The 16,926-nt window shown below is 54.7% G+C and overlaps 2 protein-coding genes across 5 annotated transcripts in view; one reads left to right on the top strand and one right to left on the bottom strand.

The window, feature by feature from the left end:
* The first annotated feature begins 553 nt into the window (after positions 1-553).
* Positions 554-11,746, top strand: Slc4a11 (solute carrier family 4 member 11). Of its 3 annotated transcripts, none has more exons than XM_023718646.1 (20): positions 554-993; positions 3,444-3,506; positions 5,194-5,358; positions 5,438-5,487; positions 5,712-5,943; positions 6,030-6,111; positions 6,338-6,461; positions 8,081-8,284; positions 8,361-8,454; positions 8,559-8,684; positions 8,765-8,878; positions 8,959-9,091; positions 9,311-9,384; positions 9,721-9,967; positions 10,046-10,152; positions 10,236-10,404; positions 10,489-10,662; positions 10,829-11,024; positions 11,100-11,269; positions 11,393-11,746. In XM_023718646.1, the coding sequence occupies exons 1-20, from the start codon at positions 984-986 to the stop codon at positions 11,460-11,462; spliced, it is 2,604 nt and encodes an 867-aa protein (XP_023574414.1). In that variant the 5' UTR covers positions 554-983; the 3' UTR covers positions 11,463-11,746. The 3 variants fall into 3 exon arrangements, with proteins under 3 accessions (XP_023574414.1, XP_023574415.1, XP_004634378.2); XM_023718647.1 differs by lacking the exon at positions 554-993 and adding an exon at positions 1,639-2,009 and having other exon boundaries at positions 8,153-8,284; XM_004634321.3 differs by lacking the exon at positions 554-993 and adding an exon at positions 1,639-2,009.
* A 2,277-nt stretch (positions 11,747-14,023) lies between these two features.
* Itpa (inosine triphosphatase) overlaps positions 14,024-16,926 on the bottom strand; it is a 16,517-nt gene continuing 13,614 nt past the window's right edge. For both annotated transcript variants that reach the window (XM_004634320.2, XM_023718634.1), the window contains exons 7-8: positions 16,227-16,303; positions 14,024-14,509 (exon numbers count right to left, since the gene is read on the bottom strand). In XM_004634320.2, coding sequence (XP_004634377.1) covers positions 14,374-14,509; positions 16,227-16,303 — 213 coding nt within the window. In that variant the 3' untranslated portion in view covers positions 14,024-14,373. The remainder of the gene's footprint in view (positions 14,510-16,226; positions 16,304-16,926) is intronic.

Raw genomic sequence — 16,926 nt, 5'->3', positions numbered from 1 at the left:
AGGTAAAGGCACCAACCTTTGCTTGTGGATTTGAATTGAATGATTCAGGGTGATTCTCAGATCTGGACAAACTGAGTGGAGAGTAGATTCATGAGCCCTATTTTGGGTGTGTTTTCATTTGCACACTACCCATTTGGGGTGTAGGATAAGTAGGCTGTGACTTGTGGAGTCCTGAGCGCAGTGGCAAGAGGGAAAAAAGAAACGTGGTCAGTGGTGACTGACAGAGCCAGGGTGAAGGGAAACGGGGGTGCTCTCCCAAGGTTCTATGTGCTGCCAGGGTGGCCTAAGAGAATAGTTTCCACTTTGTGGCAAGGATGGAACACAGATATAAATAATTTGTTTTATTGGGGCTTTTTTTTGGGGGGGGGCTCTCTTTGAGCTTTGAGACAGGGTCTCACAGTGCAGTTCGGGCTGGCCTTGAGCTCATTTTGTAGCCCAGGCTGGTCTCAAAACAATCTTCCAGTCTCAACCTCCCAGGATCCTCTCTCTCTCTCTCTCTCTCTCTCTCTCTCTCTCTCTCTCTCTCTCTCTTCTTTTTCCTGTTTGAGGCAGGGTCTTATGTAGTTTGGCTCAGGTTGGCTTGAGCTTACTATACAGCTCAAGCTGGCCTCCAACTTGCAGCGATCCTCCAGGTATGAACGGTTTGAAAAGTGGGTGGGGGTTACTATTGGGAGCAGGTTCCTCAGGTGTGGTGATGGTAGGGTACCTGGAGAGTCCAGGAAATATTTTAGGTTTTAGCAAGATGCTATATACTGTTGCTGCTCACCCCAGATTCTAACAGCCGCAAACGAAGTTGCTTATAGGATAAAGTGAGCTGGAAAGGCCTTGGAAAGAGGTGCCAGTGGGATCCATTCCGTGTTTTTTGGTTCACAGCCTAGGGAGGTCAGAAGCCCCAGGGAAAGGGATGGGGGAGCCAATCACCTCACCTGTCTTTTCCTCGGGCCTGGACCCCTGCGGCGCAGGAGTGCAGGCTGCGGGAGGGAATGGACTTGGGTGGGTGACTGGAAACTGTGGAAGGGAGGAAGGCCGCCTGTGCCTGACGGAACCTTTGGCTAACAGTTATGGTCTCGCGGGCCGGCAGAGGAATGTCCCCCAGCGCCAGGGCCCTCGGGGGTACCGGGGACTGGCAGAAGCCTGAGTCCCAGCAGGGTGAGGGAACCGTTGTGGGTCTTCGGTCGCAGGTACGCAGTGCAGGGGCCGGGACTGAGGCCCGTGTGCTCCTCGGTCCTTCTGTGGACTGTCCAAGAGACCCATCCGCACAGGGCTGGGCCCGCCTGCCGCACCCACCACCGCCTCCATGCACTTGCCCACACCACCATACGCGTACTCGCGCACACCGCTGGTCGCACGAAAGGAGGCTGCTGCCTGTCCGGGAAAGCTGAGACGGCGGGGCCGTTAGGGAAGGGGAGAAACCGAGCGGTGAGGCGAGCAAAGCCGACGCCGCGGAGCCAGGCGGGCGGAACCCAGGGAGGTGCGCCGGTGTGTCCTGTTAGTCCCGGCGCGCTACCCGGAGGAAGCTGAGTCCAAGCGCAAAACGGGGAAGGCGGGGCGGCAGGCTGGCGCTGCCCGCAGCGGCCCCCAGGAGAGTGGGGCGGGGGCCGGCGACATAGTTAAAGCGGACGCTGCAGAAGCCTTCGATCCGCAGCAGCAGCACTGCTCAGGACGTTGCAAGGCCGTCGGGCTTCTCAAAACTTCCTAGCCTCGCAGGCCGGAGTGGTGCGAGGGCGGGCTGAAAGAAGCAGGTTCAAAGCGGCAGGGCCTCGCTGCCGAGTGCTCCAGAGAACAGTCTTCCGTCTCCCCGGGCGAGGGAGGGCGGCCGCGACCCCGCCCTTGGTGACTCTGCCCTGCGCGGGCGGGGCGTCCGAGCGGCACTAGGACCTGGGCGAGGCTTGGCGCGGGGGTGTGTCGCCGGCTCGGGGGGCTCCGAGGTCCAGGCCAGTGTGCGCGAAGGTGCGGGGTTCCCGCCATGGCCGCGGCCGGGAGGCGCGAGTTCCATCTGCAGCCTTGCGGTGCGTGCCGGAGCGGGAGGGCGCGGCGGGGAGCCCGAGGCCGTCGGGGATGGGGAGCGCCAGCGGGCAGGCAGGAGCCGGAGCGGGGCGCGTAATTGCGCCTCTTCCCGCGCCGTCCGAACCCTCGGCCTCTGGGCAGTGTTGCCGAGTTTGAGGGTCGGGCCGGGAAGCAGGCAACGTGAAGCCGCGGCCCCCGCGCCCGCGGAGCTCTTCAGAGCTCGCTCGCTGCAGCCCGGGACGCCGCCTCTTCGCTTCCGCTGGGCGTCCGGCACCCGGCAGTGCGGAGGGCTCCCTAGGACCCGACCGTGCCCTGCTCCGCCGGAGAAGCCTCTGGGGGCAGCCCAGGATGCGCCCAGTAGCCGGCTTCGCCCTGCGTGGCCCCACGCGTGGGGCGCGAGTGGGAGAAGGATGCGCTGGATCTCCGCATTTCTAGCCCCTAGCCCGCAGTCCATGCCACGGCCCGGACGCCACCATCGCTGTGCGCCCTCTTCTGAGCGGCTTGTCTCCTCCCTCGCGCCTCTGCCTACCCCAGCTCCGCGCCCACAGCCTTCCTCTGCTCACGCCTCCCTCCTGTGCTTTCTTCCTTGCTCTGCTCCGTACAAACAGCCGGCGGGCGGGCGCGGGGAGCGTAGTTGGTTCCATGCCCAAGGTGTTCTTTCCGCACGCACCTGCCCCTTCTCTGCACCAACTGCTCTTCCTCCCTGGTGCCCCGACAGCGGTGATGCCTTGGGAAGGAGGCCTTTCCGGTGGTCTAGGGTTGGAAAGGGTTGCGAACGCGATGGGAATTTGTGGCCCCGACCCGTACTGAGGCGGCCTGAGGAAGAGGAGCAATGTGTGAGACCGTTCTGGCCTAGGTTTCAGACGCGGCTTCTGTGTCCGCCCTCCAGCTCCGATGGCCAAGGCTGGATTTGGTCAGCGAAACCTGGATTAATGAACTGGGTAGTGTTAATAGCTTGGGGGGTGAGGGAAGCACCCTGAGAACCGTTTTCCCTGACCTGCCCTGTACCTGTGCGGACCCCAACTGATGAATGAAGAAATTTAATGACTGAGATCAGGGCTGACTCCCCCTGACTCGGCAGGGGCCTTCCCTTCTATTGCTGTCCCTGCTCCCGCTTACTCCTGCTGGGGACCAAACTCAGTGCCTTCCCACTGAGCTACACCCCTAGCCCTGTTTTTATTTTGAGAGCATCTTCCTAAATTGCTAAATTGTCCAGGAAGGGCTTGAATTAGTAATTCTCCTCCTGTCTCAGTTTCCAGAGTGCTGGGATTACAGATGTGCGTGCCCACGACCAGCTCTTGCTACTCTTGTTCCTGATCGCAGATTGGGGGGGGGGGGATCAGCAGGTCTGGTGTCTGGGTGGATTGCAAGTGGGCATGGGAGGTTAGCCAAACTGGCCCGTGGGGCTGGAGACAGTTCATTGGTTTCTCTTGCAGAGCTCTCCTCTTTGGCCATGTCACAGAATGGAAGCCTTGAGGACTCCAGCGAGCACTTCTCAGGTCTGTGTCAGTAAAGCTTGGCTGTACCCACCTGTGTGTTATGTATGGCCTTGGCTCCTGAGCTGTGGGCCTGTGCTGGTGCTTGAACCGCTGTCCCCACTTCGAGGAGGCCATGGTGTGGCAAGAGAGATGGCTCACACTGGTGGGTCCTGGGGTCCTGGGAGAGCAGGTGACAGACACCACTTGGTACTCCCCTGTCCACTGTCTGGGCTGCCTCTAGCCAAAAGTTGTATCTGCCCTCATCTCTTCCCTCAGTACCCACCCAGCCCTGGGGTAAGGGACTACTTCATCCCTCTAAGGAGATCTCATCTCTCTGTCCCTGTTCCTGCGGGTCTGGCTGTCCCCTCGTGCATCTTGTTTGCTTGTCTCTAGCCCCATCAGCTGACCTGACATTAGGGGTTGTTAGTGCCTATACTGAGGGTGACAGGCTCTCTCTCAGTGGCTGTCATTCACAGTGGAGGTAGGGGGTGACACCCAAGGAGCCCTTCAGGAAGATGGGGTCCACCTGGACAGGTCCTTAACTAGAGGTCTGAGAGCTGAGCTTAAGAGAAGGTAGTGCCCTGGGCAGGGAGAGGAGATGTCCCTGTGCAGGGCAGCACTGGGGAGTGGGGTGCAGATGGGTAGCAGAGCAGCTGTGGGGGTAGGTCGAGGACCCAAATAGGTGGTGTTAAATAAGAAAGGGCTGGAATGGGGAGGGTGGGTTTTTTTTTGCTAGCTCAGCAACATCGAGGACTTTTTTTTTTTTTTTTAACTCAGGCCCTTGCGCTTGCCAGGGCAGCGCTTATTCTACTGAGCCATCTCCTCAGCCCAATCAAGGACTTTTTTGAGTGAATAGTTCTGGGCTGTGGAGTCAGTTCGGCCTGGGACTGGGATCACCAGACCCTGAGCTTGGCACATGGGGATGTGCAGAGGAAACTGTCCTGCCGGATGGAAGTGACTCAGGGTGAGTCACTGCAGGGCAGGTAGGCATACTGCTGACCCCGTCCCCAACCCTGCATAGGTGCTGGTTAGGCACTCCTTTTCCTGGAGTAGTCAGACATGGGGACCATCAGACAGTCCTGGAAGAGGTGGCAGATAGGCCAGAAGGGAGGCAGGGCCCGGGGCGGCTTCTCAGGAGGTTCCCCGTGAGCCCTAAAGAAGGCAGGAGGGAGGGTAAGGCTTTGCTGGCTTGTGAGGACAAGAGCTGGCAAGCTTGGGGTGCTGGCCACCTCCCCAGGGTGAGGGGTCAAGGTGGGGCCAGGACTGAACCTAAGGAAGGGCCTGGAGGGCAGCAAGAACCACAGTGGGGCTCAGAGAAGGGAGCCTTCACGTGTCACCAGGGAGCCTTCCATGGGCCCTCACACTAAGCAACATCCCTGTGCTGTGGTGCCAAACTGGCCTCCAACTTGTAGTTCTCCTTTCCAAGTCTCCCAAGTTGCTGGGATTACAGGTGCACACCCTTTGTCAGAATGGTTGCAGGGGCCAGGCTGGCAGTCCCTGAGGAGAGGCTCCAGCTCTGTGTGCGGGTGCTATGTGGAGAGGGGCCAGGCAGAACAGCATGCTCCCTTGCTGGTGAGGGCTCCCTCCAGGCCTGCGCAGGGCTTCTTTCTCCTCCAGAGTGGGCCAGGGGGACCTACACCTTGGGTTTAGAGCTCCTCCTAGTGCACAGCCACTGACTGCCTGGCCCTCTTGGATCTCCTGGTGACAGCTCTTTCCCCAAGCTACCTCAAGAATGAAGTAGATGACACTTCAGAGGTTCGGGAAGAGAGCCTAGGGGAGGAGGTCTTCGACACAGTCAATTCCTCCATCGTGTCTGGTGAAAGCATCCGCTTCTTTGTCAATGTCAGCCTTGAGATGCAACCCTCTGTATCTGGTAGGGGATACTGCAGGGACAGGCCATGGGAGGGGGGCCCCAGTGAGCCCCACCACCCTGAGCCTCCTTCCTTCTCCAGAAGGTGAAGCGCTGTCTAGTGGCTGCGTGCTTCTGCACACATCCCGCAAGGTGAGAGGCCAAGCCTAGTTGGGGCAGTGGGAAGAGCTGTGGTCCCTTCCTCCCCTTCCCTCACACCCTGGGATTTTCTAACAGAGATCTCAGAACTCCCCAGGCCAAGCCTTCTGACCTAGAAAGAGGTCTTCATGCAGATGGGCAGGGGCAGCTACAGGGCACCATTGAGGGCAAGGCCCAGGAGGGACAGCAGTGTCATTCTTGGGCTTGGGGTCCCCCAGTACCTGAAGCTAAAGAACTTCAGGGAAGAGATCCGTGCGCACCGGGACCTGGATGGCTTCCTGGCCCAAGCCAGCATCATCCTGAATGAAACAGCCACTTCCCTGGATGACGTGCTGCGGACAATGCTCAGCCGCTTCGCCCAGGACCCCAACCATGCTGAGCCCGACTGCAACTTGGAGCTCATCATGGCCAAGCTCTTTACAGATGCAGGGGCCCCTACAGAGAGTAAAGGTGTGGCCAGCCCCCCAAACCTCCCTCCCCAAGTAGGGCGGTCTAGGGGCATGGCTAACCCTCTTCTTCCTCCATTCCTTCCTCAGTGCACCTGCTGTCAGACACCATCCAAGGGGTGACAGCCACGGTCAGAGGGGTACAGTACCAGCAGTCCTGGCTCTGTATCATGTGAGTACCCCCACCCCTGTCACACTGGAGTACAGTCTTTTGACCCTGTCTAGGCTGCCTGGCCACAAGTGACCTGACTCTGGTGACACCCAGTTTGGAAGGAGAGGGTCCATCATGACACTGTACTTTATTTTCTCCAGCAGAGGTCACCCAGGGCCAAAGTCAGGGGCTGGGGTGTAGCTGCTGTGGGTGGTGGCTTTGTCCCATGTGCTTTCTGTCCCTGCAGCTGCACCATGAAAGCCCTGCAGAAACGGCATGTGTGCATCAGCCGCCTGGTTCGCCCACAGAACTGGGGTGAGAACTCTTGTGAGGTCCGGTTCGTCATCCTGGTCCTAGCCCCACCCAAGATGGTGAGTGCAGGTCTTAGGGTTCAGGGGCCCAGGCTGCCCTGGCTTCTTCACCAAGCATCTCTGAAGGCCTCCTGCAACCCATCTCCTCACTCTATAGTGTTTTCACAGACACTTCCTTGCTAGGCCCCTGTCACATCCAAATTTCGTTAGAGGTTGCCAAAATGTTCTTTCTGGACTAAGAAGAAATGCTTCCTCCATTACTATGACCCAGACATCGTGGCCTTTATGTGGCCCACTTTCAACCCTCACCCTTCTTGTTGACTGACTCTAAGATTTGCTGGCCAACAATGCCCACACATGCTTTTTTGGCTATACACTGCTTAGCGAGGGTACCCTGCTTTTGTGGAGGCTGAAGTTGGTGTCATTTGGGGATTCTTCTAATAAAGGATTTTGAAATCTTAAACAGAAAATTATGAGGCCCCCTTTGTATTTAATCTTCTCTTAACTTGTCAGTCAAGTGTTGGCGACTGAATTGAGGACGCAGTGCACGGAGGCAAGCATCTGCTGCCGCTCCACACCTTCGCCACCCAGGGTTCAGCTGCATTAGCTCGATCCTCCCATCCTTTCCTCTCTGTCCCTTTTTGTTTCTTTTCTTGATAGTGGGGATTGAACCCAGAGCTTTCACACTGAGGTATGTCCTCAGCCCTTGTTTTACACTTTATTTTGAGATAGTCTCCCTAAGTCTTTTAAGTTGCCCAGGGCATACTCGTACTTGTGATTCGCCTGCCTCAGCCTCCCAGCATGCTGTGCCACAGGGCTGTGCCACAACGCCTGGCTCCATTAGACTCTGGTACAGGCTTCTTCCTCTGGCTTTCTCTAGACAGAGGGAGTGCTAAGGAAGTGTGCGTAGGACGCAGAGCCCTGGGAAAAGAGCCCTGAGCATGACCAAGGGCAGGTGCTGACTGGGTACCTAGGCTGGGGGTGAGCTGGTCACTGAGCTGGACACTTGCGTTCATGGTTCATGGTTCACGGACACAGTGAGCTTGGCTAGCAGGCAAGAGAACAGGTGAAGTGGGCCTGGACTTCCACTGAAAGTCAGCTCACCAGCAGAAAGTACAGATCTCACTGGGGAGCTGGGGCTGATCGGAGAAGTGTTGTGCCCTGTTGTGGTTTCATATCAGTGGTCGTGTGTGTGTGTGTGTGTGTGTGTGTGTGTGTGTGTGTGTGTTGCTAAGTACCAAAACCAGAGCCTTGCACTTGCTAGGCCAGTGCTGTATTACTAGCTATATCTCCATAAGACTTTTGTTGCTTAGGATGACTAGCATCTGAGGTTATAAGAAAAGTATTATGAAAAAAAAAGTGTTATGGTGGGTGTGGTGGAAAGGTTGAGGCAAAGGGTGGTTGCAAGTCTGAGACCAGCCCAAGTTACAGAGTGAGCTCAAGGCCAGCCTCTACTATATAGTGAATTCTACTACATAGTGAATTTCTGTCTCAAAAGGACAAAAAGAAAAATATTGATAGTTGTTCTAATGATCTATGAAAGGGTGGCCAGTGTACCCCAATGCCTGACCTTTGGGGACCACTGCCAGCTCCCAGGAGAGCCTCTGCCACCTGTGCCTGCCAAGGCAGTGTTCTGTCCTGCAAGGGCCTCAGCTGCGCTTTCCATCTCCCTCATCCAGAAAAGCACCAAGACGGCCACAGAGGTGGCACGCACATTCGCCACCATGTTTTCTGACATCACCTTCCGCCAGAAGCTCCTGAGGACTCGCACAGAGGAGGAATTCAAGGAGGCGTTGATGCACCAGAGACAGCTGCTCACCATGACCATACCACGGGCGAACGGGCATGGCAGAGGCTCCTTCCATGCCCACAGACACCCACAGGTATGGCTGGGGCAGAGGTGGGCACAGCAGGAGGGGCCTCAGTGCCACGACTGACCCGCACTGTCTTCTCTCCCAGCCCCCACAGTGCAAGGACTTTTTCCCTTTTGGGAGGGGTATCCGGGAAGACATCGTTCGCAGGTTTTCTGTGTACTCGCAGGACTTCACTGACGGTACAAGGCCTCGCTGCCCACATTGCTCAGCTTCTCAGGCTTCAGGACCCCATCTAGGTCCATCCTGCCTCCTCAACAACCCTTTGCCCACCCCTCTTTCCTAGGCATCATCGGGAAAAGCAAGGCTGTGGGTAAATACATCACCACCACCCTGTTTCTCTACTTCGCCTGCCTCCTGCCTACAATTGCATTTGGGTCTCTGAATGATGAGAACACAAACGGGGCCATTGGTGAGGTCCTGGGGCTGGCAGAATGCTGCTGGGCAGGGCGGCTGCGGTGCCGGTGCCTGCCTGACCTGCCTCTTCTGCAGATGTGCAGAAGACCATCATGGGCCAGAGCATCGGCGGCTTTCTGTATGCGATCTTCTCTGGGCAGCCACTGGTGATTCTGCTGACGACTGCGCCCCTGGCCATCTACACCCAGGGTGCAGTGGGCGCTGAGGTGGGAGATGGTACCTGAGACCCTAGGTCCCCACTGGGACCTGACCACATGTCCTGCCCACAGTGATCCGCATCATCTGCGATGACTACAATCTGGACTTCAATGCCTTCTACGCGTGGACAGGCCTGTGGAACAGTTTTTTTCTGGCCCTCTATGCCTTCTTCAACCTCAGTCTGGTCATGAGTCTTTTTAAAAGGTGACACTGGTCTTCTCTGTGGTCTGGTTAGCTACATGCCAGCCTCCGAGGAGCTGGAGCCCTGCAGAGGATAAAGTGTCCCCACTGTACCCCTGCACCAAGAGGCTGGGCTGGGGTAGGCCAGGCCTGAGCCCTGGTCCTTTTTGAGGTAGACAGGCAGAGGCTAAGGGAACATCACCCCCAATGACACATCTCATGAGGCATGTCACCCTCTGGCAGGTCAACGGAGGAAATTATTGCCCTGTTCATTTCCATCACGTTCGTGGTGGATGCTGTCAAGGGCATGGTCAAAAGTGAGTGTGGGGATGGAAGACTGGGCTGGTTGCTCCCATCCATGTGTTGGGGGCTGGCAGGGTTGCCCAGGCAGGGTCAGAGAGGGGACAGAGGCACCAAGCCAGGTGTGATGGGGTTTCAGAGCAGAACAGGGACAGTAGTGGAGGGATAATGGGTATGGGTGGTGGGTGGGCAGGTCAGTGGGGGCCCCACGTCCTCCCCAGCCTCAAGCTCTCTCTCCCCTCAGGGCCTCTCCCCCTCCTTCCCTTCCCTGGGCTCCTATCCCACAAGCAGGAGGATGCTGAGCCTTGACCTCTCAGAGCACAGAGGCTGAGGCCTGCCGGTCTGCTCCACAGTCTTCTGGAAGTACTACTACGGTCACCACCACATGAAGAGGACCTCACTCCCTGTGAGCCCACTGGGCACCCCCAACTCCAGCTTCCACACTGCCCTCAACACCAGCCTCCTGGCCAGCCCCACTGAGCTGGATGCGTTGAACAGCCTGGGTGCCGTGCACTCTGGCCAGGCGACTGCAGTGCTCAGCCTCTTCATCATGCTGGGCACACTCTGGCTGGGCTACACCCTCTACCAGTTCAAGAAGAGGTGAGGGGCCTGAAGGGCTCAGTACAGAGAGGGACTGCACAGCACTCTTGGGCCACACTTACTCTCCACCCTCCGCAGCCCCTACCTGCACCCGTATGTGCGCGAGATCCTGTCCGATTGTGCCCTGCCCATCGCAGTGCTCACCTTCTCCCTCCTCAGCTCCTATGGCTTCCAGGAAATTGAGAGTGAGTCGGGACCTGGGTGGGGGGAGGCAGCCTGCACTTCCTCCCTGGTTGCTGACTAAGCAGGAGCTCATCCCCTACTGCAGTGAGCAGGTTCCGCTACAACCCCAGCGAAAACCTGTTTGAGGTGGCACAGATCAGCTTGCTGTCTCTGGAGGCCATTGGCAGTGCCATGGTCCTCGGCTTCCTGCTCTCCCTGCTCTTCTTCATTGAGCAGAACCTGGTGGCTGCCTTGGTCAACGCACCAGAGAACAGGTAGGGGGTCAGGAGGATGGGTGAGCAAGAGCCCCGTGCCCCCCAGGCCAGTGCAGCCCTATCTATGTGTGCTGTCTGCTGCAGGTTGGTGAAAGGCACTGCCTACCACTGGGACCTCCTGCTCCTCGCCATCATCAACACAGTGCTGTCCCTGTTTGGGCTACCCTGGATCCACGCCGCCTACCCACACTCCCCGCTACATGTGCGGGCCCTGGCTCTAGTGGAGGAACGAGTGGAAAACGGGCACATTTATGAGACGTGAGTGTGACAGTGTCCAGGGGGCTGGGGCTCAGCCATGTGGTGGGCACTGGGCTGTACGTGCCCCAGGGAGGGGCATGGCTTGGGGGGCATGAGGGTCCAGAGGCGACACAGCCTTAGGCCCACATGTGGGCTCCTGCTCTGCTCCTTCATCTGCACCCTGCAGGATTGTGGATGTGAAGGAAACCCGGCTGACGTCGCTGGGCGCCAGTGTGCTTGTGGGGCTGTCTGTGCTGCTGCTGCCCTTCCCACTACAGTGGATTCCCAAACCTGTGCTCTATGGCCTCTTCCTCTACATTGCATTCACCTCCCTGGATGGCAACCAGCTCTTCTCTCGTGTGGCCCTGCTGCTCAAAGAGCAGGTTGGTACCTGGCCAGGGGGTGGGCTGGACAAGGCACAAGGCTGCCTGCCCACACCTCATCACTGCTGCCCACAGACATCGTACCCACCTACACACTACGTCCGAAGGGTACCCCAGAGGAAGATCCACTACTTCACATGCCTGCAGGGCCTGCAGCTGCTGTTGCTCTGCACCTTCGGCATGAGCACCCTGCCTTACATGAAGATGGTCTTTCCCCTTATCATGATTCTCCTGATTCCCATCCGGTAGGGCAGGACAGTGGGCAGGTGGTATGGTCCAGGGCTATGGGGTGTCGGCTGGGCAGGGTGCCTGCTGCCTCCTCCCTGACCATCCATGGCTCACTTCCTGCCTCTCCTTCCTGTGCCCAGGTACATCCTGCTGCCCCGAATCATTGCAGCCAAGTACCTGGACGCCATGGACGCAGAGCACTGGTCCTGAGCAGCAGGCTTTGGCCACACCTCCACTGCCCTCCCCTGGGCTCTCACAGTGGACTGTTCTGCACAGGCAGCTTGCAGGCCACAGCACTGGGCACTGTGGGGGCTCAGTGCTCCTTCTCTGTACATTAGCCTTCAGCTTTGGGTCAGGAACGCTGCTAGGGCAGTTTCTGTCCAGGGTGGGGCTAAGCAGGGCGGGTTTTCTTTTGATAAAAGAGTCAATGCCAGAAGAGAAGCCATTTCCTTGATTGTGTAAGGAATGCACTGTGGACACATTAGAGAATAAAGCTCCTGTTTCTATCCTCCGTGTAATGAGATGGGCTAATGTTGGAGTGGTACCTGTGGGTGGTTGTTGCACCCTGCACAGTGGACGTTGGTCCAACAGTGGAATGCGGACAGTCCAGGAGGGAGGCCTTTGTGCAGCCCCATGGTGTAATGCCTACAGAGCAAGTTCTGGAAACAGCATGAGGGACAGCGAGGTGCTGTGGCTGGGGGGGGGGGGGGGGGGGTTGGGTACCCTTCACAGGACAGTGACTGATGGTAGGGTTGGAGCAAAGAGGGAAAATGGCAGATGCCAGCAGGCAGGGACTGGTTTGGTAGCTATGCTTGGCCAGGGTCTGTGACAGTGGCAGCCAGAGCAGAAATGCAGATCTAGGGCTCAGAGTGTTTGTCTGCCAGCACCAGATGACTGGCTCACTCTGGGTTGGCAATTGTCCTGAGATACTTTGTTTTGTCTTTTTGAGATGGTCTCACTATGCAGTTCAGGTTGGCCTTGAGCTCACTTTGTAGCCCAGGCTGGTGTCAAACTAGCAACGATCCTCCTGCCTCATCTTCATCCTCCCAAGTGCTGGGATTACAGACATGCGCTACCACAACCGGCTTGGATTGAGACATTCTGGATTAAGGTAGCAAAGGAAGGGATTCAACATGGTTTGTAGCCAGGTATGGTGGCACACATGTATAATTCTAGCACTCAGGAGGCTGAGGCAGGAGAATCACATAGTTAGAGGCCAGCCTGGGCAACATAGTGAATTCAAGGCCAGAATGAGCTACATAGTCCGTTTCAAAAAAAAAAAAAAAAAAATCAATCAATTATAGTAACATTTTCTTTCTTTTTTTTTTTTTTTGCTCAGAATGCCTTCAGGGCAGGTTTGGCTGGCTTGAGTTGTGGGGATCCAACCACAGCAATCTGAGCCTGACTGCTTTATTGAGGCAGCCACTTAAAAAACTGAGCTAAGGGGCAGGCCCCCAACATTTTCATGTTTTAGATATTAATGAGAAATTATGGGCTGGCAAGATAGCTCAGTGGTCTAAAGTGCCTGTTTAGGCAAAGCACAGGGACTGCAGTCCAATTCTGGGTACCACATGCCATGCCAGCTCCATCCCTAGGGCAGGCTGAGCTGGCCACAAAAAAAAAAAAAAATCTGAAAACAAAGTAGACTAATATGCAAAGAATTCTTGGAAACCAGTAAGAGAAAAGACAACAACTCTATAGGCAATGGCTTCCAATGAGGAAAAGGGAATCATAAAGCTAATAGCAAAGGCAGGATGCTGTGGAACCCCTTGATAGGGCTGGGACATGGCTCAGTGACACAACACTTGCCTAGTGTGCACAAGGCCCTGGGCTTTAGCCCAGTGCAGCAAAACATCAAGGAAAAACACAGTGAATTGGAGAGAGCTCTCAGAGGCAGAAGCATCTACCTGGCAAGCACAAAGTCCTGAGTTTGATCCTCGGGCCCACATGCCATGCCAGCCCCAGAATCCCAGGGCACATTGTGCTGGCCCTGGAACTGGGTGTGGTGGCAGATAACCTGTAATCCTACCAGTAGGGAGGATTCCTACAAGTTCAAGATCAGCCTGGTAGGGCTGGCCAAATAGCTCAGCGTAACTAAAGCGCCTACTTAGGCAGAGCTCAGTGGCTGGGTTCAATCCCCAGCATGCCATGCCAGCCCTGCCCCCAAGGCATGCTGAGACTGGGCGTGGTGATGCACACCTGTAATCCCAGCATTTGAGAGGCTGAAAACAAGAGAATCACTAGGAGTCCGATCTATGTAGTGAGACTCTGTAGACCTTGTACCCCATAGACCCTGTACTAAAAAAAAAAAAAAAAAAAGCCTTTTGTTAAAAAAGTGAACACAAAGCCAACCTAGGGAGACCCTGTCTCAAAAAAAAAAAAAAAAAAAAAGTAATCACCTTGCAACAAATGTATTTGATATATTTTGCAAAAACATACTTTAAAAAAACCCATTGTATCTCATAAAAGCTTTTTAGAAAAGAAAAAATGGAGATGCCACTTTATCCTTATCAACTGGCAAGTCAGACACTAGCACTACCAGGAAAGGGCCCTAAGGCCTTCTGTGTTTGGATGCAGAGCAGGGAGATGGGTACAATTCTGCTCCGGGGTTGGGGGGACAGCCCTCAACCCAGGACTGGGAGAAGAGAGGAAAGAAAGCAGAGATGTAACAACAGCCAAACAACCTGGCACAGCGCTGCTCTTGTCTGACACCCCCATGGAAAAGGCTTCCTGTACCTGTCAAAGGGGACAGAGAGCAGCCTAAGGCAGGGTTCAAAGCAAATACATCCAGTTTATTTTGGAAATAAGTTCCTTCCAGAATTTTTATTTGCTGCATTTTAAAAACATCAAGGCTGTTTACCCAGTTCTTTACCAAACCTTCAATCATGCTAAGACTTTTTTTTTTTTTTTTTTTTTTTTTGCCAAGACTGGTTTTATCACTCAGGGTTCCAGCTTGGCGACTATAGGAGTAATTGCTGAATCCCCAAGGACGAGACTGGTGGTGTCCTACCCAGAATGTCGGTGAAAGGAGGCGTGGCTCTTCTAGACCATGGTAAAGCTGCCTCCGCAGCCCCACTGAACGCCTGGTGAGGCACGGTGGTGTCGCTGGATGAAGTTCCAGCTAGATCTCCCCAGATCCCCAGCCCATGGCACCTTCAGCCCCAGGCGTCAGGCTGCCAAAGTATTGCTGCAGCTCCAGCAGGGCCCGGAAGCGATGGGAGATGGCATTCTTCTCTGTCTTGGGCATCTCTGCATACCTGAGGAATCACAGCAGCACCTCAGAAACAAGGAGCCCAGACCTCATGAGGATGTGCACCCCAGCCCAGTCCAATTCCACAGTTAAAGCTCAATGGCCCATCAGACCACTGACTTTGGCCACCTACTTAACTTTTTCAAGGGGTCTTCTTTTATTTATTTTTTATTTTTATGTTTTGCATTTTAGGGAACGGTTGGGGCTGGGGAGATAGCTCAGTAGCATAAGCGCCTAAGTTCAATCCCCAGTTCTGCCAAAAAAAAAAAACCTCTCTCTCATTTAGGGAAGGGTCTACAGGGTGTCCAGGGTCTCACTACTACATCGGACTTGTAGTGATCCGCCTGTTCACAGCCTCCCAAGAGCTGGGATTACAGGCATGCGCCACCATGCCCAGTCTCAACTACCAAGTCTCAGTGCACCCCAGGGGCAGGGCTAGTACTGCAGGCCCAAGGATCAAACCCCCAGCCCCTGTGCCTCCCTGCAGGCACTTTTAATCTGCTGAGCTATTTGGCCGGTCCTTTTTTTTTACTTTTCTTTTTTGGTACTGGGAATTGAACTCTAGGCCTTGCACTTGCTAGGCAGGCGCTGTGCCGCTGAACTACATTCCTGGCCCCCAACTAGTTAATTTTTAAGAATTTCTGACAAATTTAAAATCCCTTAGGGGCCAGGGAGATAGCTCAGTAGAGTAAGTGCTTGCTTGGCAAGCACAAGGGCCTGAGTTTAATCCCCAGTTCAGCCAACAAAATAAAATAAGGTTAAAATTAAAAATAAAATAAAACAATACAATTCTTTAGATAGAAAACCATATGAATGAGCACTAGGGATAGTAAACCTGCTCTACTGCATCCAGAGTTGCTAAAGGAAGCTGGGGATGGGGATGCGCTGCATGTTTGTTCAGCTTTGTCATCTGTTGACAGGAAGCGCTGGGGCCTGACAGCACAAACACAGCAGCTTCTAATGCACTCTGCACCGGGCAGGGGGGGGGGGGGTGGCGGATGGCAGCTGGCCATGGGCCCATGCTAGGACTCCAGTAAGGTGAGAGTCCATCCGTGCCTGGGACCTCAGGCCACATAATGTTGTGTAAGTTCATCACAACCGAATAAAAATGAACTCCATTTCTCGGCCTAGCTGCTTTTCAGGTGCTCCATGTCACACATGACTAGTGGCAAGCCAACAGACAGTTCAGAGAGAACATTTCTAAGTGTCACCAAAGAGCATTCCTGAGCAGTGCTGTGTCACAGTGTCCTCCACCCTGCATCCACCCTGCATGGCTACTGTGAGGCCCTGGGGCTGTGGTTCCTAAGGTCTCTCTAGGAAAGGAAGCCTGGTTCCCACAAACAAGAGGGGCTTAGCATGAAATCCTGAGTACTGTGGAATGTAAAATCCCTACCAGAGGTCACTAAAGTGTGCACATTTTGCCAACATAGATAAAGCCAGCCAGAACAATCCTACAAAACTGTCAGGTTTCTACACATGATAAGCCTAAGACAGAGAGGAAGCCAATGTTCCCACTGCTGCTCCGAGGTGAGCTGCAGCCAGAGCCCAGGATGCCCAGCTCAGCTGCCACAGATGGGGCCACCCAGATTCCTCGCATCCACCCAGCAGAGCTGCCCTCAGCTGGAACAGCACCCTTAGGGCCTGCCCCGCCCATATCCGCGTTCCTGTACTGGAGCAGGGCTCTCACCCAACCCAAGCTCCAGGGAAGAAACTGGGCTCCTTACGTCAGCTCATATCCATCAGGCTGAAAGCAGGGGTCCCAGCCAAAGTCCCGGCAGCCTCGGGGAGCTACAATCTGGCCCTGTCACAGAAAGGGGAACACGTATTAGTAGGCATAAGGAGGGTGGTTGGAGTTGGGCTAGTTTGTGAGATTAATTAAATCTGATAGTTCAAGGGATGCATAGTGCTAACATTTGCTGAATATATAAATAAGATGCAGAGCAGGGCTGGGCACGCTGGCACATGTCTGTACTCCCATCACTCCAGGACAATGAAGTGGGAGAAATACAAATCAAAGCTCAGCCTTGGAACTTGGTGAGACCTTGTCTCAAAATTCAAAAAAATTAAAAAGGGCTGGGGATTTAGCTCAGAGTAAAGTCCCCAGTGTTGAAAAAATGAAAAATCTGGACATATAGGGCATGAACTTGATTGGTCCACCAATACCTCTGGAGCCAGCCTCCTTCTCTATGTTTAATAAACTGAGACCTTATTCAAGAATGATCGGATTAAAAATTAGGTACAAGGGAGAATTTTCATCATTGTTTATTTGCTAGCAACAGCTCCATTGAGATATAATTAATTTTATAAAAGTATATAGTTAACTAGTTTTTTTCTGTATTGAGTTATACACCCACTAGCTAATTATAAAACATGTATCACTGCAAATAAATCCTAAACCTATTAGCAGTCAGTTCCTATTACCCA

This window comes from Octodon degus, unplaced genomic scaffold (genome assembly GCF_000260255.1).
Source record: "Octodon degus isolate 3935 unplaced genomic scaffold, OctDeg1.0 scaffold00060, whole genome shotgun sequence".
NCBI classification, from domain to species: Eukaryota; Metazoa; Chordata; class Mammalia; order Rodentia; family Octodontidae; genus Octodon; species Octodon degus.
Note: the sequence above shows the minus strand (reverse complement) of the source record. Positions and strands in the feature narration are given on the sequence as shown.

Excerpts from the sequence above, each read along its gene's own strand:
- Slc4a11 (XM_004634321.3), top strand. The coding sequence starts at position 1,967 with ATGGCCGCGGCCGGGAGGCGCGAGTTCCATCTGCAGCCTTGCG. Across the intron at positions 9,092-9,310 it reads GTCATGAGTCTTTTTAAAAG|GTCAACGGAGGAAATTATTG; the intron begins GTGACACTGGTC and ends ACCCTCTGGCAG. Across the intron at positions 10,405-10,488 it reads GTCAACGCACCAGAGAACAG|GTTGGTGAAAGGCACTGCCT; the intron begins GTAGGGGGTCAG and ends TGTCTGCTGCAG.